Source organism: Mustela putorius, unplaced genomic scaffold (assembly GCF_011764305.1).
Source record: "Mustela putorius furo isolate JIRA1106 unplaced genomic scaffold, ASM1176430v1.1 tig00003983_pilon_pilon_pilon, whole genome shotgun sequence".
In the NCBI taxonomy this organism is placed as follows: domain Eukaryota; kingdom Metazoa; phylum Chordata; class Mammalia; order Carnivora; family Mustelidae; genus Mustela; species Mustela putorius.
The window spans coordinates 19,519,690-19,541,656 of record NW_025422123.1 but is presented as its reverse complement, the minus strand read 5'-3'; the positions used below and the strand labels follow the sequence as shown (position 1 = coordinate 19,541,656).

Below are 21,967 nucleotides of genomic sequence, written 5' to 3'. Positions count from 1 at the left end.
TCGTGCTCTCTCTCTGTGAGATAAATAAGTAAAATCTTTAAAAAGTAAATAAATAAAATAAAGAACTGAAAAATTAAAAAGGGAACCATCACCATCACACTGACCCTCCTTTCCTTCAGTAGCAATAGTTGTTTCTAGCTTGCCATGGTTCCCACAAGTGTGTGTTAGCCCCAAGGCGCCCTCCAGGGAGTAATGCCCGCCTTAGAGCCTTCAGCCTATCTCTTCAGGGCTCCTCCTCTAAAAGTATAGGTTTTTTAATTTCAATCTCCTCTAATATGCTACAGAAATATTAGGGAACTATAAACACCACTTATTTAAGAAATACTTAAGAAACTTTCACTAATTTTTAAAGTAAGATAATATAGTATTAAAGTTATGTTTCCCCCCAAAAAAGTCCTTATCTTTTAAAGATTCACACTGACGGATGCCTGGGTTGTGCAGTCAGTCAAGGTTTGACTCCTGGTTTTGCCTCAGGTCATGATTTCGGTGGTGAGATCGAGCCCGCGTCAGGCTTCACCCTTCGTGCAGAGCCTGCTTGAAACTCTCTTCCTCTCCCTTTGTCCCTCCTGGCCACATGCATTCTCTCTCAAATAAATGAATAAATCTTATTAAGGCTAAGGTTAAAAAAAAACATTCATGCTGAAATATTTACAGAGAAAACCATATGATATCTGTAATTTGCTTCAAAATAATATAAGGGGAGGGATTACTAAAGAAAATGGGGCCGTGGATAAAACAAGATTAGACATGAATGGATAATATGTGGGAATTCATTATAATATTCTACTTTTTTATGTTAGAAATTTTCTACTGTAAAGGGTGTGTTTAAGAGCATGCACACAATAATATTTGTATAATAAAAACGTGCACAAAGAAAATAGAAATATCAAGGGCATTAGAATGGTTGCTATTGGTTGAGGTGAGCTTAGAAATCAGCAGTGGAAGTAAAAGGAAATAAAAATGAATGAATGAATGAATGAGACAGAAGAGTCCAGCACAGACCAATGGCCAATCTGCTATAAACTAAGGAGCACAACTGGCTCAGCCTTCAGCGCATTAGAGAAAAACAAAAATGAGAACAACAAAGTCCTGAGTCTTTAGCATTTTAGGTCCTCTGGGTTTGGAATTGACCTAGCACTTAAAACTGATTTTTTAGTATTCACCTTCAAAATCTAACATTCCATCAAAACAAAACACTCACTGTTGACTCTGAACAGCCCATTCTCTGATTCCATGATGTAGCTCCTGGCGGTCCTGCTGCCTAAACTTCTATGTCCAGGTACTATCTGTACATAGCAAATTTTCACCTCTCCATCAAAGCCTAGCCCATATCCCGGCTCTGCATGATGCTTTCCCCAATGCCTACCTTACCGTGGAGAGAAATTTATGTACAAGACCAACCAGCAAACAAAATAGCACCTTATCAGAATTTTCCTTAAAGAGTCATCCTTTTCTAATACATATTAAAAGTTTTTGTTTGTCTGGGTTTTTGCTTTTGTATTTACCATCTGTTCTAAAGATCCGGATCTTTGCACTGTAGTATCCTAGGAAATATATCGGTTGTGTTCATCTGTGTATCCCATAAGGCTTCGCACTTGTGTCTCAAATCTTAGAGGGGTTTCCTAAAATGATCAATGGTGGCGGGGGATGGGGGCAGAGAAAAGGAAAGAAGAAAAGAAATGCTGAACTGAACGAATAAATTGAATTTCAATTCATTGTTCTTTTAAGGGCGAAAACTGGTCAACAAAGCATCCAAGCTCACTTAAAACCATAAATACGATTTAATAACAAAAGATGTTACCAAATTTATAATTTTTATTTCTCAGCTATCTGGAGCTTCTTTTTTTTTTTTTTTTTCAGCATTTAAGTGCACACATCAAACTGTATGAAAGAAACAAAAATATAAGATAAAAGCTGAAAAATTGGTTCAGAAGTCTTTTTGTTAGTATGCTGTGCCCACGTGATGCCTGCTCCAACAGCAGTAATGTGGATGGGTGTTTTAAACTTCTGGACTCAAAGGAGCCGTGTGCTTCCTACCCGCTTGCTCTGTTTACTTCAGCTGACACACTCAGCAAGAAACAAAAACAGCCATGGGGGCAGAAGAAACTCAGAACTTGGCGTAGTTGCCTTTGAAGTGGCACTCCTCAGTGCAAATCCTGTGAATGCTTTTCATAGGTCGAAGTTTGGACAAGTCATCTGAGCTTTGATTTTCTCTGTTGAGTCTCCTAACCTAAAAGAGGGATAACAGCTATCGTGGTCTGTCACTGACTGCTCCTCTTCAGTTTTCCCTTAAGTGACCTGATGCTTTGGGTGGGGGAAAGGGAGGCTGTTGCCGAGTTTTCTTGTTAAGGAAGGTAATGAAGGGGTTGGAACCACCTGGACATACCATGGAAACTAGCATCTGGGAGGAAGCTCGACTAAAGAGAGGGTTAAAAGAGTCCAGACAGGCAGAAAGGTAAGGAGGTTCCACAGAAGCTTCCAAGAGAGACTTGGAGACCAGTGGGCTCTGAGCAGAACTACTTCCAGATCAAGAAGAGCAAACAGAGTTTGGCATTGAGGCCCAGTGCCTTCTGGCCTCTGCACACTGAAGCTATAGTGGCTAAATTGCACGTGGATTTAAATCAGAGGGTTTGCTTTTTTGTTTGTTTTTTTGAGAAAAAAATTTGCTTATGAATCAATCATAAACAATGATTATAAAATAAATCTTGAATTCAGATATCATAAACTATAACAAAGAAGAATTAGAACCAAGGAAATATGATATTTATGCAACTTAACAAACTTTCCTGTTACTCAGGAAATAAAAGATTAATGGTGCTTTTAATGCTTTGATGATGGTGAGAGTCTTTACAAACATTACTGTTACATTTTGAAATAGGCGTATCCAGTTTTACATAAAGTTTTTGTATACAGGTAAGTATGGACTGTAAAAGATTTTTATCAATACTCTTTCCCACTAATTAAGATAACTTCATTTTGTTAATGTAAGCTACTTAAACAGGAACTTTCAGTAGAAAACAAGGTGATGATTTATAACCCCCCAAAAGGGGGTAAGTACATATTTTATTAAATACTTTCTAAAAAAGCTTTCAGCATGTTTCATCTTTAGCAACATTAGGTGCTGCTAAAATTTCATCAGTTTATTCTTTATGAAAATGTAGGTGTGTCCTAAATAAGTATTTAAGTAACATTTTACCGGGTACAAAACACTATGGGCTTACATAAGACTTAAAAATGAGATGTAGCCCACATACCATAGAATATTAACATTAAAACAGACATTAAATGGTGAGAAGAGAATCTATATGTATAAGAAGAAGTCAACTTTGGTTAGTTGGGGGATATGAGGAAAAAAGAAATCCCTTCACAACATAATAGTTTTTTTTCCCCCTAAGATTTTGTTCATTTATTTATTTATTTATTTATTTTTGAGAGACAGAGTGAGAGAGAGAGAGAGAGCAGAGGGAGAGGCAGAGGGAAAGAGATAACAGGCTCCCTGCTCCATCCCAGGGTCCCAGGACTCTGGGATCATGACCTGAGCCAAAGGCAGACGCTTAACCGACTAAGCCACCCAGGTGCCCTAATAGTTATTCTACCTGTAAAAATTGGTGTTCCTGGTTTACTCCAGGAAATACAATAGTTTCTTAAAATGTATAATTATAATAGCATATGTAGAAATATTTGCCTCCAGCTACGATTTACTTTTAAAAGCTGTAGGAAAAGCATGTGTATGTAATAAAAACAAATGTATTTTTTACTATTACCTATAATTTTCATCAAAGGTTAACGATGTTAGTATTCTGGAATCCTCAATAATACAGGATTTCAGGATTCAAACTGTTGATAAACATGTTGTTTGGAACATCATTTCCCAGAGAGTCCTTTCCTGAGACCTGGAACAGTCACCCCCTGTCCCATCTAAACTATATTCTCCTACCCCCCTTCTTTTACTGTCATAAAGCATAACAATTTAAATTATGCATTAATTGATATGGTTATTTATTTTTTAAAAACAGAACTCTTTATTCTAACTGAGCATAAACATCAATCAATGTTACGTCTACATGACATACGGCTCTTTATTTAACACCAGTCTTTTCCTACCCAGCTTAGCTATAAACTGTGAGAGAACTACCAGGTCTTTTGCTCACTTTTTTGTCTCACCATCTAGCACATACCTGGCACCTAGGAGGCTTAAAAAATATGCATTAGATTTATTCATATTTTCCCTAGTACGCTAACTTTACTCCTCTACCTACCTCTCTTTATTAACCCATACCCTTCCCAGCTCCTCCATTAACCCCTGCAAAGTGTTCACTGACTACTGGAATTCAAAGAATATCACTGAGAAGCAGGAGATGAACCCGTGCAACCAGATGGAGAGCTGCCCTCCAAGATGGTGCTGCCACCACATGAAGTAAAGAAGAAATGCCCATTTCCCCAGAAATGCTACAGAAAATCAGGCAACATCAGGGAAAGAAAGGCCACTGATCTCAGTGTCCTTGGAGCCAACAGCTGACTTGGCAGGAGAGCCCTGGGCCTGGGACCTTTGTTCTCCTATCGTATTGGGAAAGAGCCCATGGCAGAGGTATGCCTGGAGAACCGGAAGTGGAGAAGCAAGGCGGTGAACACTGGATTTGAAATTGGATTCTGTCCTTTACTAGATATGTAACTTTACAAGGAGGCCTAAATCTATAAAGCGTTGCTTTATTCAACTGGCAAATACAGATACTGTTGCCCAGCTTGTATTGTTGGGAATCAAATGAGAGGATGCTTAAGAGTCTGAATGAATGGGTGAGTTATATCGAGCTTGGAGGTCAGGAATCTAAGACACTATTCCTATCCTCTTTCCTTTCTTTCTCTCTTCCTATCCTCTCTTCTTTCTTTCATTTTCCCTTCTGTTCTTTCTTCCTCTCTCTAGTTTCTGGTAACGTCTCATAATCTGCACCAGTTTTTATGTCCTTCCCCTGGGACTCTGGAATGCAGTACTAACGTGATCCCTAAACTACAAGCCTCAGAGAAAACAAAACATAATAGCCATTGTTTTTTTAATTATTTCAGCAGTGGGCTAAGCACAGTTTCAAGAAATCCAGTATTCATGAGTCATGCAACGACACGTTAACTGAACTGGGCTGTTAACAGACTTTAAATATTGAAGTAAATATTTGCCGGCCTACGTTGGCATGTTTCTGCCTTTAAATAAACTACCATATAATCATCTGAATATAAAACAAACAGCCTGAAACTGTCTAAACTAGTCTTAACTTGAAAACTGAAACTTGGAAACCTCAAGGCATATTACTTTAGTTAAAGAGTGATGACCCTGAGTTGCCTTTTTTACATCTAGAAATTTTTTATAAGATTTAAAAAAAAAAAATCTCTACACCCAATGTGGGGCCCGAACATACAACCCTGAGATCAAGAGTCTCATGTTCTACCAACTGAGCCAGCCAGGTGCCCCATCTAGAAAATTTTTAAATAGATAAGAGAGAGAAACTCTTATTGAAGATTCCATCTTCAAGCAGAATTTATGTTGTTTTCTTACAAGGAAAAAAAAGGGTTTATAAGCAACCTTGCGAGTAATATAAAGTAATATAATGAGTATCGATTAGCTTATTTATACCTTACAAACTTGACATCATGAAATGTACCAGATTTCTGAAAAATGTGATTCTGTGTACTTTTCCTCTCTAGTTTTACATTCTAGATGCCTTCCACCATCTGTGCTAGGAATTTTTTATCAATACAGTCTACCTGCAGAATAGTATAGTGTAATGTTAGCAAAGGCATGCTATTACTTACCGTTTTCATCCCGAGTAATGTTCGGAAAAAAAAAAAAAAAACAACCAAAAACCTTAATCATGTAATTAACATCAAATCAGATATTCATTGACATTTTGACACTATTTTGACTTCCTGAATAAGTTCCATCATAAATACTTTCTTATCATAAATAAGTTCCATCATAAATCTCCTGTAAACCCCTCAGGCTTTAGATACTGTTTAAATACTGTTTAAATATTATGCTTCTAAGGCCTATAGATCCATAACAGAAACCAAGGACTGTCCAAGGTAACCAAAGCATCAATCTTTCCATAACATTTCCTACTGATTCTCATTTTGAAGAAATCTAAGAAGGAAGCTATATGTCCTACCTGAAGAAAAAAGGGAGTGGGGGGAAATTCTTCAACTGAGAGATTTTTGTCGTGAGCTGGAGCAAAGGGAAATTTTCCAGAGCTGGTGGCTTTTTCTGTGTGCAATATAACAGCTAGTAGCTAACTCATTAGCAAAACTAACCAGAAGACAGTCTGATATACATAAATTTTCATGAAAACAATGAGTGCTATTATTTTCTTCAAAAGGGCATCTAAAATTATTGAGTTTATTTTCTTGCTGTCTTCTCCCTCCAGAAGGAAGGAAAGATCCATGAGAACAGAATTGTTGCCTTTCCCATTCACCCAGGATCTTCAGCATCAAGAACAGGACCCGTGCAGGGTGGGTACCTAGTGCATATTTGTTAAATAAACAAACACAAATTTAATCCAGCTGGCAGAGAATTGCCTTAGTTACATAATCATGGAAGTTTATATATTGTCCAAACTCCCAGACGTTCTTTGTAGCCGAGATCAACATTGGTACTAATTTCGTAGCTAGTTTATGGACATACTTAATCCATGTTTATAAATATTAAAAGACATCTGTAAAAAATATTTCTTCGTTATTTGTTTTGCATAGTGAAAACAAGAAGATAGTGGCTTAACTCTAATAATAATGTTATCTTCGTGGACAAATCCTCACATTCAAGTTTTTAGCTATTTTAATAAACATTGCAATCCAATTATGACTCAAAAAAACCTAGTGAATTTCCCTACCATGCATGCCCACAACCACAGGACTAGTCCCCTGACCATACTGATCAGGATGGGCAAGGTGAATCCTGATCAGTTCCCTGCATGTAAAGGTGGTTCATGATGTCTCGCATAAGTTGTTTGGTTTCCTGGACAAGAAAAAGAGCTATGATATGTGCATGCATTTCTGGGCAGAGAATTTTCATTTTCAATACCATGGATTTTAGTGGATGATATGATTACATGGTACTATAAAGGTAGGGTCTTTTACTTACTGAATCTACTTAATGGATCTACTTAAAGGATTTACTTAATGGATCATTCTTAGGATTTTCCTTTAAAAAGAAACCATTTCTGGGAGTGCCTAGGTGGCTGAGTCATTGGGCATCTGCCTTCGGCTCGGGTCATGATCCTGGGGTTCTGTAATCAAGCCCGCATGGGGCTCCCTGCTCAGCAGGAGGCCTGCTTCTCCCTTTCCCACTCTCCCTGCTTACGTTCCCTCTCTCACTGTGTCTCTTTCTATCAAATAAATAAATAAAATCTTAAAAAAAGAAAGAAAGAAAGAAACAAACAAACCATATCTTGAAGGTGGCTATAGTAGCTCTTATGGTACTCTCACCTCTTAAGGCTATTCTTTGAGTGATTGGTGATTCCACCCCTCATCCGCTTTTTTATTTTTCTCTATATCTTCCTCCATGAGCACAAGACAAATCTCTGACTCTATAATCCAGAAATCATGAACAAAGAAGTCAAAGGGCATAGAAAGAGAAAGAGAAATGTATATTTAAAAAAAAACAAACCTTAAAATATCAAATTTAAGAGTTTCTTTTATATAGTCCCAACAAAGTAAAGACGACAACATTTTGAAAGTCGCTGCTGAATGAAATTACACCATCACTCTTGGGCCAAAGTGGGTCCTGAATTTGTAGTCAAAAGTCCTGGATTTAAGTACAGGTTCTAGCATTCAACTTTCCTTTAGCTCAGTTTTTTTTCTTATCTAAAATGAACTCACATTATAATTCTGTAAGATGTGGGACGACTGGGTGGCTCAGTTGGTTAAGCAGCTGCCTTCGGCTCAGGTCATGATCCCGGTGTCCTGGGATCGAGTCCTGCATCAGGCTCCTTGCTTGGCAGGGAGCCTGCTTCTCCCTCTGCCTCTGCCTGCCATTCTGTCTGCCTGTGCTCGCTCGCTCTCTCTCTCTGATAATTAAATAAAATCTTTAAAAAAAAAATTCTGTAAGGTGTGAGAGTGGGACATATACAGTAAGGCAGCCTATTATATGTTACATTATATGCTATATTAAGATAGCCTGTATATTAAAACCTCTCGAAGGCAGGAGATCAGATGAGGGTACTGCCAAGAAAGACTTAGTGAGGAGGAAATGACGTGAATGTGAGGGCTCAAGCCATCACCCTGATGAGGAGGGACCTCACCACCTGTCTCAAACCAGGGGCTCCTCTACCCAGAGAAGAAAGACATTTCCTGGGCTAGCCTTCCTTTTGTACTGTCTTCTTAGAAGAAGATTGACTGGGGATATTTTCATAGGGAAAAGCAGGGGGAAAACGATCTGCTAAATTTCAACTCCTGAGGACCTCAGTTTGTGATGAAATATTCACTAATCAGTGTCCACTGCCAAGTGCTGGCAAGGCTGAAGCAATAATGATGCATTCTAGGTGCCTGGGTGGCTCAGTCCATTAAGCATCTGCCTTTGGCTCAAATCAGGATCCCAGGATCCAGGGATCAAGTCCTGTATTTGGCTCCTTGCTCAGTGGGGAGCACTGCTCGTGCTCATTTGCTCTTTGTCTGACAAATAAATAAAAAATACAAGAAATTAAAAAGAATTAAAAAAAATAAAGACACCCATCTAATATTTAGAGTTAATTCTGATACATGTAAACCAAGGTTGAGATGGGACCATAGTTTAGATGGGACTAAAATAGGCTGTAGAAGGTATCGTGTGTGGAAAAACACTTTCCAGAAGTACAACTGTGTTACTCTTTTGTTTTTGTCTTTGCTTCCAGGAACTAGTCTTAACAAAGCAAAACTGCTTGATATCCAGTACCACTGCTTTTCTAAATGATGTGATTATGATCAGTCCTTTTTCACATTTCCTCGGCCACAAATGATGGGGTGCTGTGTGCCACAGTTCAATTATTTGGTGTTATCTAATCTAGAATCAAGTTCACATATATTTATGTGAACGAAGGTAAGTGAAATGGGAGGGAAAAGGTAGCAACTAAAATTAAGATCTTAACAAATGTAAAACACATGCCTTAAAGACCGTACTCAGATTTGACAAAAGGCCTCCTCTGACAAAAATCATTCTCCCTGCCAGCCATCGTGACACAGTTTATACTACATGTGACAAGGACGGATTTTTAGTTCTAGTTTTTAAATGCAAGGTCACCTAAGGTAGAATGTAGCTAAAAACCTTGGAATAAAAACAACTGGTTAACACCAACTGTCTCCAATTTCAGGAGAAAGGAAACTGATTTCCAGCAAGGGATTAGCCTGTTGCTACTCCTTTTCACTTTTTTGAATCATCCCTCATACCAATTGCTCCAATTGTCTTTTACATTCCTGACTTAGAGCAAACTACCTGAGATCATGCCCCAGTGAGATGTGCTTTAAATTATGGGGAGGGAGTGAATACTTGAAAGGAGATTAGTCATGTGGTGACACTGAAGATGGGTAATAGTAACAATAGGTATATTACATGTACTTTTCTGCTTGTTTGCAAATGTCTGTAATAAAAAGTTGTGTTTCTTTAACCATGCTCCAGTGAAGAAGAGGAAGTCTCCTGGACTCAGCCATTACCTTTCCTGTCCCAACACCTCAGTCTTGGCATCCTCATCTTCTTGCCTATCATCTCATAAGAAGGCCAAGATACTGGACATGTGTTCTGGATTCCATCACTCCTCCTGAGAGATCTTGCTTTTAAAAGCATCCTCTCTCATTCCCATAGCTCTAATCTCACCCCACGGACTCCTACTCATCTTCTTTACGCACTCAAGTTTCCCCAACTTCACAAAGGCCTTCACTTGACAGAGCAGACCTTTGGCAACTCTACATGAAAATAAGCACGTTTATACTTCACTCCCTGTGAACTAAAAGTGGGCTTTGAAAACCAAGTTGACTGGGGGTCTGTGTTTGGTTGACTTGGAATGGACAGTTGCGCAGCTCAACATGTGTTAGAAATACCACATAATACAAAAAGATTTGTACTTTTTCAACTAATTTAGTAGCATTACATCAGAGAATGTTTAGGTTGGAAGGGAAACCTCATTTGAACAGGTGAAGAAGGAAGGGTCCCTGATGATAAGGAACACTTTACTTAGATTGGGCAGGTTACCCTGAGCTAGAGTGAAGACCACAGTCTTTTGGGTGCTGCACTTCTATGATAAAAGGCCTGGGGTACTTCAACGTACTGAAATCAAATTCCAAGTATAATGCAGTGGTAGGGGGAAAATGCTTTATGCATCTTAAGCATTTTGTACTGTGTACACCTGAGTTAAGAGACAGCAGTTTGTTTCTACCAATGAATTAAAATACAAAGCAAGAAAATCTTAAACACCTATCTGAACAGAGATCTTTTGGGGGTAAGGGAGTGTCAAAGGAAAGGAGGTCTTAGTGGAGGCAAAATCAAGAGCCAGGAAGCAGAAAGATACCCTCAGCTTCACCCCAGCCATGAGGTATAGTAGAAAGTAAAACGGAGTTCAGATCCCTGGCCACTGCCTGTTAGTTACTATTAGTAGATCTCAGTTGCCTTATCTATAAAATTATAGCCAACAACCAAGATTGTTCTATGAATTCTAGATCAAAGTGCTTAGCATAAAACAGGTGCGCCACGAAGAGTAAATTACTGAGACCCCCGGGAGAGTATCTAAGGGATGTTGAAACCAAACACAACAGTAGGGTTGAAGCAGGTAACCCAAGCGGCCTGAACCTGTAAACCCCCACCCCCCCACCCCACCCCACCCCACCGCACCGCACCGCAGAGACCCTTAGGCACAGGCCCTCTGCTCTCCTCATTTGATCTCCGCGATCTCAGCGGAGCAGCTGACTCATGGAAAATTGGAACCGGCGTGACCATCGGGAAATGTATTTTTTTCTCCTTGCTGAGAGGCCCGAAAACCAACACGTCTGAAATGGCTGCTGCAACACTCTCAGCAGCCGTGGGGGAGTGAGAAGATTGGAGCGCCGAGACTTTGCCCTCGAGCAACATCCCCGGCATTGACCTCTAGCACGGAAACCGCACAAAGTGCTGAGTCACTGGGAGGCGGCACCGCGCTCCTGGAGGCGGGCCTGGCGCAGTCACGTGGCGGGGGCTCTATCACAACAACGACGCGGCGTGCAGCGCCCGCGGCCCGCGCCGCTTCCTCCCGCGACTGAGCCGCTCTTCGAGCATGCTCAGCTCGACCCCGCGGTTGCGCCGCGTCGCCAGCCTCCCGGCTCCACGGTCCGGGTTTTCCGGGCAGTCCTGGAGGCGGGGCTTGCGGCTGTACCCCGTGTAGGAGGCGGGGAACCCTTGTCGCGTTCGCAGCTGGCGGTGGTTGATTCGGGGGGACTGAGTCCGGGAATTTTCCGCGAAGTATGTGAACAGGCATCCGCAGTTGGGCAGGCCTGGAGAAGAGCTGATTCTGCTGTCTACGAGCGCCTTTTCCGCTTAGCGACCATGAAAACCCTAAAAGATCTGTCCGGGGCTGGTCTCTGAAAACTTAGTCGTAGGAGTACAGAAGGAGAAGTAAACTTAAAAATGAAAAACGCTGTCAAATAGAGGGGATTGATTGTTGTTGAATGTGACTTCAGTTGATCTGTGGTGGGTTCACTCCCACCCCTCCCTCCTCCTGTAACAGTAATTGGTTAAGGCACTGCGGCGACCATGGTTTAACTTTGACTTAACTGCCCAATAGTGCCACCGTGCCGCACCCGATTTGAGATTGAACAGAGCGCGGGGGCCCTTCAGAGTGCTGCCTGAATTCGGGTGGGAGAGGCCCCCTTTTGTGTCAACCGGAATCTGGGGCTGAATGACTCAAATTACAGTATTAACTGTCACTACATTCAGTACCTCGTAAAGCTTTGGCTAGACTTGAACTTAGTCTCTTACTGAACCACCCTTGTGCCTGTATTCTTCATTAAAACGAAACGGATACTCTCCCAAGAGCCCAGCTTCAGGTATTGTGAGGAAATCCAGCAGGTGTAGGAGAAAAGTGTGTGCGTTGCAAAGTGTAAATGTCTACACCTGCTGTGTTTCAATTAAGTGGAATGCGAGCCACAGAGATAATCTTAAATTTCTCATGAACCACCTTTAAAAACTAAAAAGAAGGTGAATTAGTTTAAGCACTATACTGTATCTTAACATATCCAAAATACAGTTACAACATGTAGTCAGTATATGATTATTAATAAAATATTTACATTTTTATTTTTGTACTGTCTTTGAATCTAGTATGTGCATTACACTCACAGTACCTCTCTTAGGCCACTACATTTTCATTGGAAATACTCGATCTTTCCATATCACAAATTTAACAGACCCAAAAGTAAATTCACATTCTCGACCTGCTCCAAATTTATGTAAAAGTTTTCCAGTAACCAAATGGAATATCAATTTTGAAATTTATATTTAAGTGGGTTAGAATAAAACTAAAATTCAGTTTTACAAATTAGCCATGTGTCAAATACTCAGTAGCCGCACGTGGTTGATGGCTATTGTGTTGAACAATGCAGGCCTATGCAAATGTTAGATGAGATTTTGAGAATAAAAAATGATCTTTTAGGTCCCTCTCCTGCATATGAAACATGAGCAACACAGCCTCCCCAACTTCCCACACTCCCTGCCTTCCATAGGAAGCCAAGATTTATACAAGCACTTTTCTATTAAAAAAAAAAAAATCAGGGGCGCCTGGGTGGCTCAGTGGGTTGAGCCACTGCCTTCTGCTCGGGTCATGATCTCGGGGTCTGGGGATCGAGTCCCGCATCCGGCTCTCTGCTCGGCGGGGAGCCTGCTTCTCTCTCTCTCTCTCTGCCTGCCTCTCTGTCTACTTGTGATCTCTCTCTGTCAAATAAATAAATAAAATCTTTTAAAAAATAAATAAAAAATTAAAGAAAATCAAAACATATAAATCATCTTTATCCTTAGAGGAAGTCACTAGTGTGGAGATTTTTTTAAATGATTTTATCCTACTGTAGAAACAGATGCATGTACAAATGCAACCAAATTAGGGAGAGGAATAGCTGGGACTCAACAGATAAACAGGAATGTGTCAGGTGGACAATTCCAAGCAGGGAAAAACAGTGGAAGGCCAGGACTGAACAAGCCTGGTGATATTGGTGCAGAGGGTAAAGGAAGAGTGGGTGCAGTAGCTGAGGTTGCTGAGTCAGCCATGAACAAGTTAGAATGAGTTTTGGTTTTTATTCTTGCTGTGTGCTCTGGATGGAAACATCACCTGAGCTTCAAACACCCCCACAGCCCTGCCCCCATCCACAGGCCACACATACACACACTCCACTGTGGAAATTACAGCCAGACCTTGGGTATCCATGTCTCCAATCCCTGATAAGGACACATCCACTATGAAGGGGTGTGGGAGAAGAGAGTCCTACAACTCTGTATTCATTCAGCAGTTAATGAATGCTTACTAATGTTAGCTTTGTAGTTGATGGACGTGAGCACAATAAATACACACGTTCTGGCCTCAGTACATGTGTGATCTAGTTGCTGTCTCTTTTTCCCTCCTTGACATCACCACTCTGTCAACACAGATTTATGGGGGTGAGGTACCACCTTTCTCTTTCCCACCATGACAGGATCAATCCCAGTTGTTTCTAATATTTTCTCCTTGGTAAGCTCATGAAAACATCATTTTAGTCACATAATGGATGAATATTAGCTTTGGATGGGGGAATATGCTGTTGGAGATGATTCCTTTAAATATCCATCTGAAGGGGCACCTGGGTGGCTCAGTGGGTTAAAGCCTCTGCTTTTGGCTCAGGTCATGATCCCAGGGTCCTGGGATCGAGCCCCGCATCGGGCTCTCTGCTCAGCGGGGAGCCTGCTTCCTCCTCTCTCTGAATGCCTCTCTGCCTTCTTGTGATCTCTGTCAAATAAATAAATAAAATCTTTAAAAAAGAAAATCCGTCTGAAGATGTTGACAAAATCCCTTTTGTTGCCATGAATGGTGTCTGACCATCCAAAGACTTTATGTCATCAAATAATTAATTTAGAGAATACACAAATACTTGCAATAACACATTGTATATACATAAACCCTGTAGACAAATTGATTCCTCTTAATAGCCAGGTAATTTATTGGCCATCGACCCTAAGCACATCTGCATCGTGTGCACTCTTACAACAGCCATAAAAGACAGAATTCATATAATTTTACACGGGTATGGACATAACGTGATCAAGATCTCACAGTCAGTAGATAGTGGAAACTGGAACTGAACAGGTGTTTCATCTGACTCCCAAGCTATGATGTTATTACCGTACCCTGCAGCTCTCACCTGTTTTTAATGAGCGTGAGGCCTTTTCTCACCTCAAAATGAATACATTGGGTTGTTCATTAATTCAAATAACCAAATTTCTTCCCCGGCTCAAAGTTTATCTCTTTGGGTTAGAGAACACATGTTTTACTCTATCTCCTCTGCTTTAAAGCGTGCGGGACTTCGCTCCCCACACCCCCGCCCCTTTGACTCCGCCCCAACCACGCCTGCGCACGCCTCCCCCGAGGCCTTCGTTGAGGCTCTTTGGGCGCTCGGCCACACCTCCTCTCCTGCACCGCCTTCTTTCCCCGCCCCCGCCCGTAGTCTATAAAACCCGGAGCGACGGATCGCACCCTGGAGCTGCGAGTGAGCAGATAGGAAGACTGGGCATGCTCTGTGGCGGCGCAGGTCTTGGTCACAAGTAGGAAGAAGCCAGTGCACGACACCGGTAAAGAGAAGCGAGAGCCGCTGCCGCACTGTGACTGTAGGGTCCGTCGCCGCCGCCTCGGAGCAGCAGCGGGACGGGAGCCGGAGCGGGCGAAGGGCGAGGCCGCCGAGCCGAGAGCCATTCAGCCTGCCCTCCCGTCCTCTGCCTCCGTGTCCGCGCGGCGCGCCGGACCCCTGAGTCGGTCACCTGGGCGGCCAGGACCCCCGCGCGGGGGAGCGGAGCGGAGCGGACCGTCCCTCCGGCAGCTGTGGCCCAAGGGCGCCCCCACGGGGCGCAGCAGCCGCTGCCTCCGCCGCTTTCAGCCGGCAACTGAGTGTCGGACTCGCGCCCCGCGCGCTGAGCCAGCGGCCGCGGTCAGCCCCGAGGAGAAGGAGGAGGGGGCAGCCATGGGGCTGCTGTCCCAGGGCTCGCCGCTGAGCTGGGAGGAGACCAAGCGCCACGCCGACCACGTGCGGCGGCACGGGATCCTCCAGTTCCTGCACATCTACCACGCCGTCAAGGACCGGCACAAGGACGTGCTCAAGTGGGGCGACGAGGTGAGCGCCCGCGGCCTCCGCCCCCGCCGGGCGCCCCTGTCAGGCCACCTCGCGTCTCCTTTGTTCGGCGAGACGCGCCCCGCGCCCCCAAGGCGGTCCGCGCCCTGCGGTGCGCCCCGAGGGTCCCCGGACGCGTCCCCGCCCGGGTGCGCTGTCCCTGCTCTCCCCCGACGGGCGGCCGGAGCTCTCCCGAGCGTGGGGCCCTGCCCGAGCCTTCTCACTAGACTTCCCTCTCCCATTCATTCATTCTTAGGGTTTTCCCCTTCGTTGAACAAATGGGTTAGGCGCTGGGAGGGCGCGAGCGTGAGCAAGTGTGACATTTGGTGCCTCCGGGAGTTTTCAGTCTGGTGTATCTGCCGACCGTGTATCGGGGTCTCGCGTCCGGTGTCAAAATACGCTTTTGCGATCAGTGAGGGGGGGCCAGGTTGTCCTAGAAGGGCCGTCGCCGCTAGGATTCAGGTCTTCAGGATGTTCGCTTCTGCCCCATCTCCTGCAGGTTCCTTTTTAAACCTCCAGCTGCTTCTCATCAGCTCCCTCTCATTCTCTTCACACACCCTTCCTCGCCCTCCACGCTTTGCCACCACTTTTTAGGCACAGAACAGGCATTACAACTCGGTTTTCCTAAAGAGGACGAAACTTCTTGTACCACCATGCATGGGAACTCTTCAAGCTTCGCAACTGGGATTTGTTAGTGCCTTTCCGTGGCCTGGATCCTTTCTTTACAAGCCAGTTTCAACATGTGTTCTGCCTAGAGCTGAAATGTCTTTGAATTTTCAATTTGTTGAACCATTGTTTATTGGAATGCTGTGGAAAGCATTGCGCCCCCCCCCCCTTTAGATTTAGTTTTCTTTTGCCAAAGCTTTTTGTGCTCTCTTTCCGTTTTTTTAAAGACACATGTAGAAACCATTCAAATAATCCGATGCTTTTTTGAAAAGTGCTATTTTTTTTTTTTTTTTTATTTAACCATTTGGGTTCCATCGCTTGCTCAGGTGCAAATTTCTCTCTTAGTTGATGTTATTACTCTTGACCCAGGTGTCAGGGTGGTGCTACGCTGAGGCAATATCTGTTTCCTTGTAAAATTAGTTTGTCAGTTTCAAAAGTTGGACGATAATTCTGATTTTTACAGTTGAATTGCAGTGTTTTAAGTTTCAAAAGTATAATAGCAATTCACATTTATACTAGAAGGGGTTTGTCATACTTTGGACAGAAAAGGGGTGTGGTATTGTGTTCGGTAATTCTTCAGTTTCATTCTGAAGTTCCTTGTTGCTTCATAGCATCTGACATTGTGTGTTCATTTGCGTATTGTGTGCATTTAGTGATCTGTGCTCTATCCCCAGGTCCTGGATTTTTTTTTTTTTTCTGTTCCACATCTCTTTGCTTCTTTTCCCCCTAATAAACCAGCGTCTTTTGGAGTAGGGAATTTTGCAGGTCATGATCTGTGAGCAGGTTGACAGACATATTTAGGTTCTCCTTGACTTTTTTTTCCTCTCCAGAACTTTAAAAAAAAAAAAAAGTGAAATGGAATCAGATGAAGAGGATTACTTTGTCATAAAGAGGCAGCGTAGCATGTCAAACTTTTGAGTTATTTGAGAGTGCATGTGAGCAGGTCTGTATAGAGCCACATGAAAATTATTTCTTAGTATGGTTGCCAACTTAAGGAGTTTGAAAACCAGAGTCTCTTATTTATCATGGGAGGCTTCCTTGATGAGATGAGCCTCAGCAAAAGAGGAGGAGAGACGTTCGGGCCGTTCCTCACACAGAGGAACTCACAGATCACATCTGCTGAAGTAGAAGTCTGCAGGCAAGGTCAGGTGGCAAGCAAGCATGTATTGTATGCAGAAGTCTTGAGAAGTCACTGAGAAACCAGCTGGGTAGATGGATAAAGTAGAGAAGGGTGTGGTGGGTGGTGTGGCCCTTGGAGATGGAGGATGGCTTTGCCAGGCAGAAAATGGTGTTTGAGATGTGATATGTCGGACTGCTTGATATGATACCAAATGACTGCTTTTTGTGGGAACTTTTAGTCTTAGAAGCCAAAAAACAAAACAAAACAAAACAAAAAAACCACCTAAAACCATGGTTAGAAGACCCTGCCTTTTGGAAATGCTTAGCCCTAGTTCCTAGGACAGTATCTGTATCTGGTAGTGTATATCAGAAAGAACCCTGGATTTGTAATGCCACTTGTATCCTATTGCAGAGCCTGCCAAACTGCCTGTATGATTGTGAGCCTTAGTTTCCTCTTGTGGAAAATGACAGGGTTGGACTCACCTAGCTTTTGTAGTTTGAGTAAGAACCGTTTCAATAACTTTTTTTTACATTAAAAATTAAAAAAATTTTTTTTAATGTACACAATTTTTTATGTACACATTTCAACCAGAATGTTATTTTTGAAATTCACCTGTAGATAATCTTTAAACTCTTAAAGCAAAGGCTACGAATCACTGAGGTAAAAATGGTTTGTATTCTAAACGTGTGTGCTGGCTTTTTAGAAATCAGAAGTATTATCCTGTAACAACCTTATGAATGCGTAGATTCCCAGATTAGCTTACAGATGCATCTTTCACGTTTGGTGAAAGAGGTCCTAACCCTAGCCACCATTTATTGTTTCTGGAGGAAATAGAAGTTCTAACTCCTGGGTTGCGGGGAGAACACTTCCATTTTGCCCTAGGATGGGGGAGTACTGTGGGGGAGATTTAAGATGGATGTTCCTGGGTATTCTTTTTGCCTGCTAAAATTTCTACTCTACATATAAAAAAAAAGAAAAGCACTTACCTTTTCACAGCATACACAAACTTTTCAGGTGCAGATTTTGTTCATAACTGGAATTCGCCCATTAAAAGACAAACTTAGGAAACATAGGCTGCAAACGTGGCAGTAAGGACAACTTTTGAATTCACTCTAGTGTTACCTGCCTGCCAGGCCTTTTCAGCTACTTAACAGCAGAGGCATTATCAGAATTGAAATCTGGCTGACTTCAGGTCCATTTCTTAAACACGCAATACTAGGTTTTGGATTATTTACAATGTGTGAGATTTCATCAAATCTCCTTTTACAGAGTTCACAGTACAGGTTGTAGAGGTGTCAGAAAACAACATTTAAAAGCAAATGTAAGGGGGCACCTGGGTGGCTCAGTGGGTTAAGCCTCTGTCTTCGGCTCAGGTCATGATCCCAGGGTCCTGGGATCGAGCCCCACATCGGGCTTTCTGCTCTGCAGGGAGCCTGCTTCCTCCTCTCTCTCTGCCTGCCTCTCTGCCTACTTGTGATCTCTGTCAGATAAACAAAAGAAAAAAAAAAAAAAAGCAAATGTAGGGACGCCTGGGTGGCTCAGTTGGTTGGATGACTACCTTCGGCTCAGGTCATGATCCCAGAGTCCTGGGATCGAGTCCCGCATCGGGCTCCCAGCTCCACAGGGAGTCTGCTTCTCCCTCTGACCTTCTCCTTGCTCCTGCTCTCTCTCACTGTCTCTCTCTCAAATAAATAAAATCTTTTATAAATAAATAAATAAAAATTAAAAGCAAATGTATAGTTTTTCTAATTTTTTTACCCCAGTGTAGTGGCTCTCAAAGTTAAGAAGGTAAATTGTCCTCTAGTTAGCAGAGAAGTGCATGTGAATTTAGGAAAATAAAACATGTCCTTGATATTTGAGTTTATTCTTACCATGCATAAAGCCAGTAAAGCTGGGATGGGGTATGTTAAGGGCTGAAATGTCACCCATTGAGTTTGAAGGACAAATTTGCCTATGTAGGTTAAGAATGCTTTAAGTGACTATTTAGAAAATGCATTGTTAATTAATAAGCTTATGATCCTATAGAAAAATAACATAACTCTGAGCTATAAATCTAGAATAGACAAAAAACATTTTTATTTGAGTGTTAATTAACGTGTAGCTTTGGACAAATTGCTTTATCTCAACCTCGGTTTTTTTAATCTATAAAATAGGAATGATAATGCTTTATAGGGTTAAGATTAAATGAGATAATGTTGATGAAATGGTTTACAAGTAAGTGTCTTGCCTTTTGAGTAAAGGCTCATAAATGGTAACTTGTTCACTTGGATGTTTTTAAATATCTGCTATATCTCATTTAAATAACCATGGTCAAGCAGACTCTTTAACGATTGAGCATAAACTGAGGATTGCATGGCGGGGGGGGGGGGGGGGGGGTGTTGGGGGGGGGGGAGGGATGATTAAACAGGTGATGGGGATTAAGGAGGGCACTTGTGATGAACCCCCAGATGTTTGTGTGTAGGTGATGAATCACTAAATTCTACACCGGTAACTAATACTACTGTTAGCTAACTGCAATTTAAATAAAAATGTGAAGGAAAAAAATAATTTTAAAAATAGCTGTGATCATTGGGGAATGAAGCATTCTGTGTACGTGGACATTTTTTTAACCAGTTAACTTATCTGTATTTTTTTCAGATATAATTATATTCCATTGGCTTAGTTATTTTTAATGGTATTGATAGTGTTTGGAAAGTACAGTATTTCTGAATTGCACTTAAAAAATCTAAATTTAAATCTTTAAATCTAAAGGCAGTAATGCCTTTAATGCATTACTGGACATGGACTAGAATTAGATGTTGAGCACAAATATTTCTTGATAGTCATTAGGAATGTTCAGGTTTCTTACATAAGTCATTGAGTATTTTGTGACCCATAAAGCAAAGTTTTATTTTTCTTTTACTTTGCTATCACTGTGGACATTGTTTTAACAGTATTCATGTGTTTCTAAAGCACAGTGGTGAAATCAAGGAAAAATAAATTTGTGTCTGAACTTTTCATATACTTAAAGCATCTGAATATGTTGTTTAGAAAACTGGGGCATTAATGATGTTGCTGGTATTGAATGGGTGATATGCTGATAAGCTTGTTAATACTCTGTTTATACATTCATGGTTTAACCAAGTTCGGTGGGTTTTCATAAACATTTTACCATCTTTATTGTTATAGTTGACATGCAGTAAACTGCACATACTTAAAATGTAGTTTGGTAAGTTTTGGTATATGTGTACACCTGTGAGACTGCCACCACGATCAAAATAATATACATCATCTCTAAAAATGTCCTTGTGCCCCTCTGCAATTCCCACTTCTCTTCCCACCTCCACAGGCAACCACTACTTTGCTTTCTGGCCCCGTAGTAGAGTTCTCATTTCCTAGAGTTTTAGATCTAGGAAATCATAAAGCATGTACTTTTCTGGTCTGGCTTTTTAGGCTGCTTGTATATTTTGGGATTCATTCATTTCATTGCATGTATCAGTTGCTCATTCCTTTTAATTACTGCATTATATTCCATTCCATGGATATACTAGGACTTATCCATTATTTGGCTATCCAGTTTTTAGCTATTATAAAACTTGTATGAATATTAGTGTGTAAGTCTTTGTATGGACTTAGATTTTTATCTACTTTGATTATTCCCTAGGAGTGATTGAACTTTTCAAGGAAAGTACTGAACTTTTTAAAAGTAGTGGTACCATTTTATATTCCTATCGGCAGGATATACCAGTTTGTCCACATTCTTGTCTTCACTTGATATAGTCAGTCTTTAATTTTAGCCATTCTAATAAGTGGGTGATGGTATTTCATTGCATTTTTAATATGCATTTGCCTTAAGAACAGTGATGATGAGTATCTTTTCATGTGATTGTTTGCCATTGGTATGACTTTTTTGTGAAATGTGCTTAAAGCCATTTCCCTAATTTTGAGAGTTCTTTATATATTCTAGATGTAATTCTCACCAGATAATTTCCATTGCACATATGTTCTCCCAGGCTATTTTCCTTCTCTTAGTAAGGATGTCTTTTGAGGACAGAAGTTGTTCATTTTAATGAAGTCCAGTTTGTCCAATTGTTCTTTTATGGATTGTACTTTCCGTGTGTTATCTAAGAAATCTTTCCTTAATTCAAGGTCACAAAAGTTTTCTGCTGTATTTTCTTCTAGAAGTTTTATGACCTTAGGCTTTACATTTAGGTCTGTGATCCATTTTGAGTTAGCTTTGTCTCTGGTGTAAAGTATGGATTTTTTATTTTGGTTGCCCCAGCACCATTTGTTGAAAAGACTATCCCTTCTTCGCTGCCAGAGGTACATGGCCTTTGCAGCTTGTCTAATTCCAGTTGTCTATGTGTATATCTTTATTTCTGGAGTCTTTGTACTATTCCGTTGATCTATCTATCTTTATGCCAGTAGTATACTCTTTATATAGCCATAGCTTTATAATACGTTGTGAGATCAGGCAGCGTTAGCTCTCCCAACTTTCTTCTTTTTCCAGTTGTTTTGACTTTTTTAGGCCCTTTGAATTTCTACATGATATTTAGAACCAGTTTGGCAATTTCTACCAAAAACAAACCTGGGATTTTGACAGCAATTGCATTGAGTCTGTAGATCAATTTGGGAAGAATGGACATCTTAATAATGAGTCTTCTGACCCAAGGACAAGTAAATCTTTAACTTCTCCCATCCTTTTTTTTTTGCTTTTTTAGTTTTTTAACATACAAGTCTCACATTTTTTTGTTACCTGTATCACGGTTTCGTGTTTTTTTTTTTCCTATTGTAAATGGTATTATGTTGCAGTTTCTGACTGTTCATTGCTAATATATTGAAATAAAATTGATCTTTTCATATACATCTGCAGCCTTACTA

The 21,967-nt window shown here is 41.3% G+C and overlaps 1 protein-coding gene across 2 annotated transcripts in view; it reads left to right on the top strand.

Moving 5' to 3' along the window:
- Positions 1 to 14,687: 14,687 nt before the first annotated feature.
- Positions 14,688 to 21,967, top strand: part of GCLC (glutamate-cysteine ligase catalytic subunit) — a 46,885-nt gene continuing 39,605 nt past the window's right edge. Inside the window, exon 1 of one of the 2 annotated variants that reach the window (XM_004771855.3) lies at positions 14,688 to 15,324. In XM_004771855.3, coding sequence (XP_004771912.1) covers positions 15,175 to 15,324 — 150 coding nt within the window. In that variant the 5' untranslated portion in view covers positions 14,688 to 15,174. The remainder of the gene's footprint in view (positions 15,325 to 21,967) is intronic. The other variant, XM_045071022.1, reaches the window with a different exon arrangement.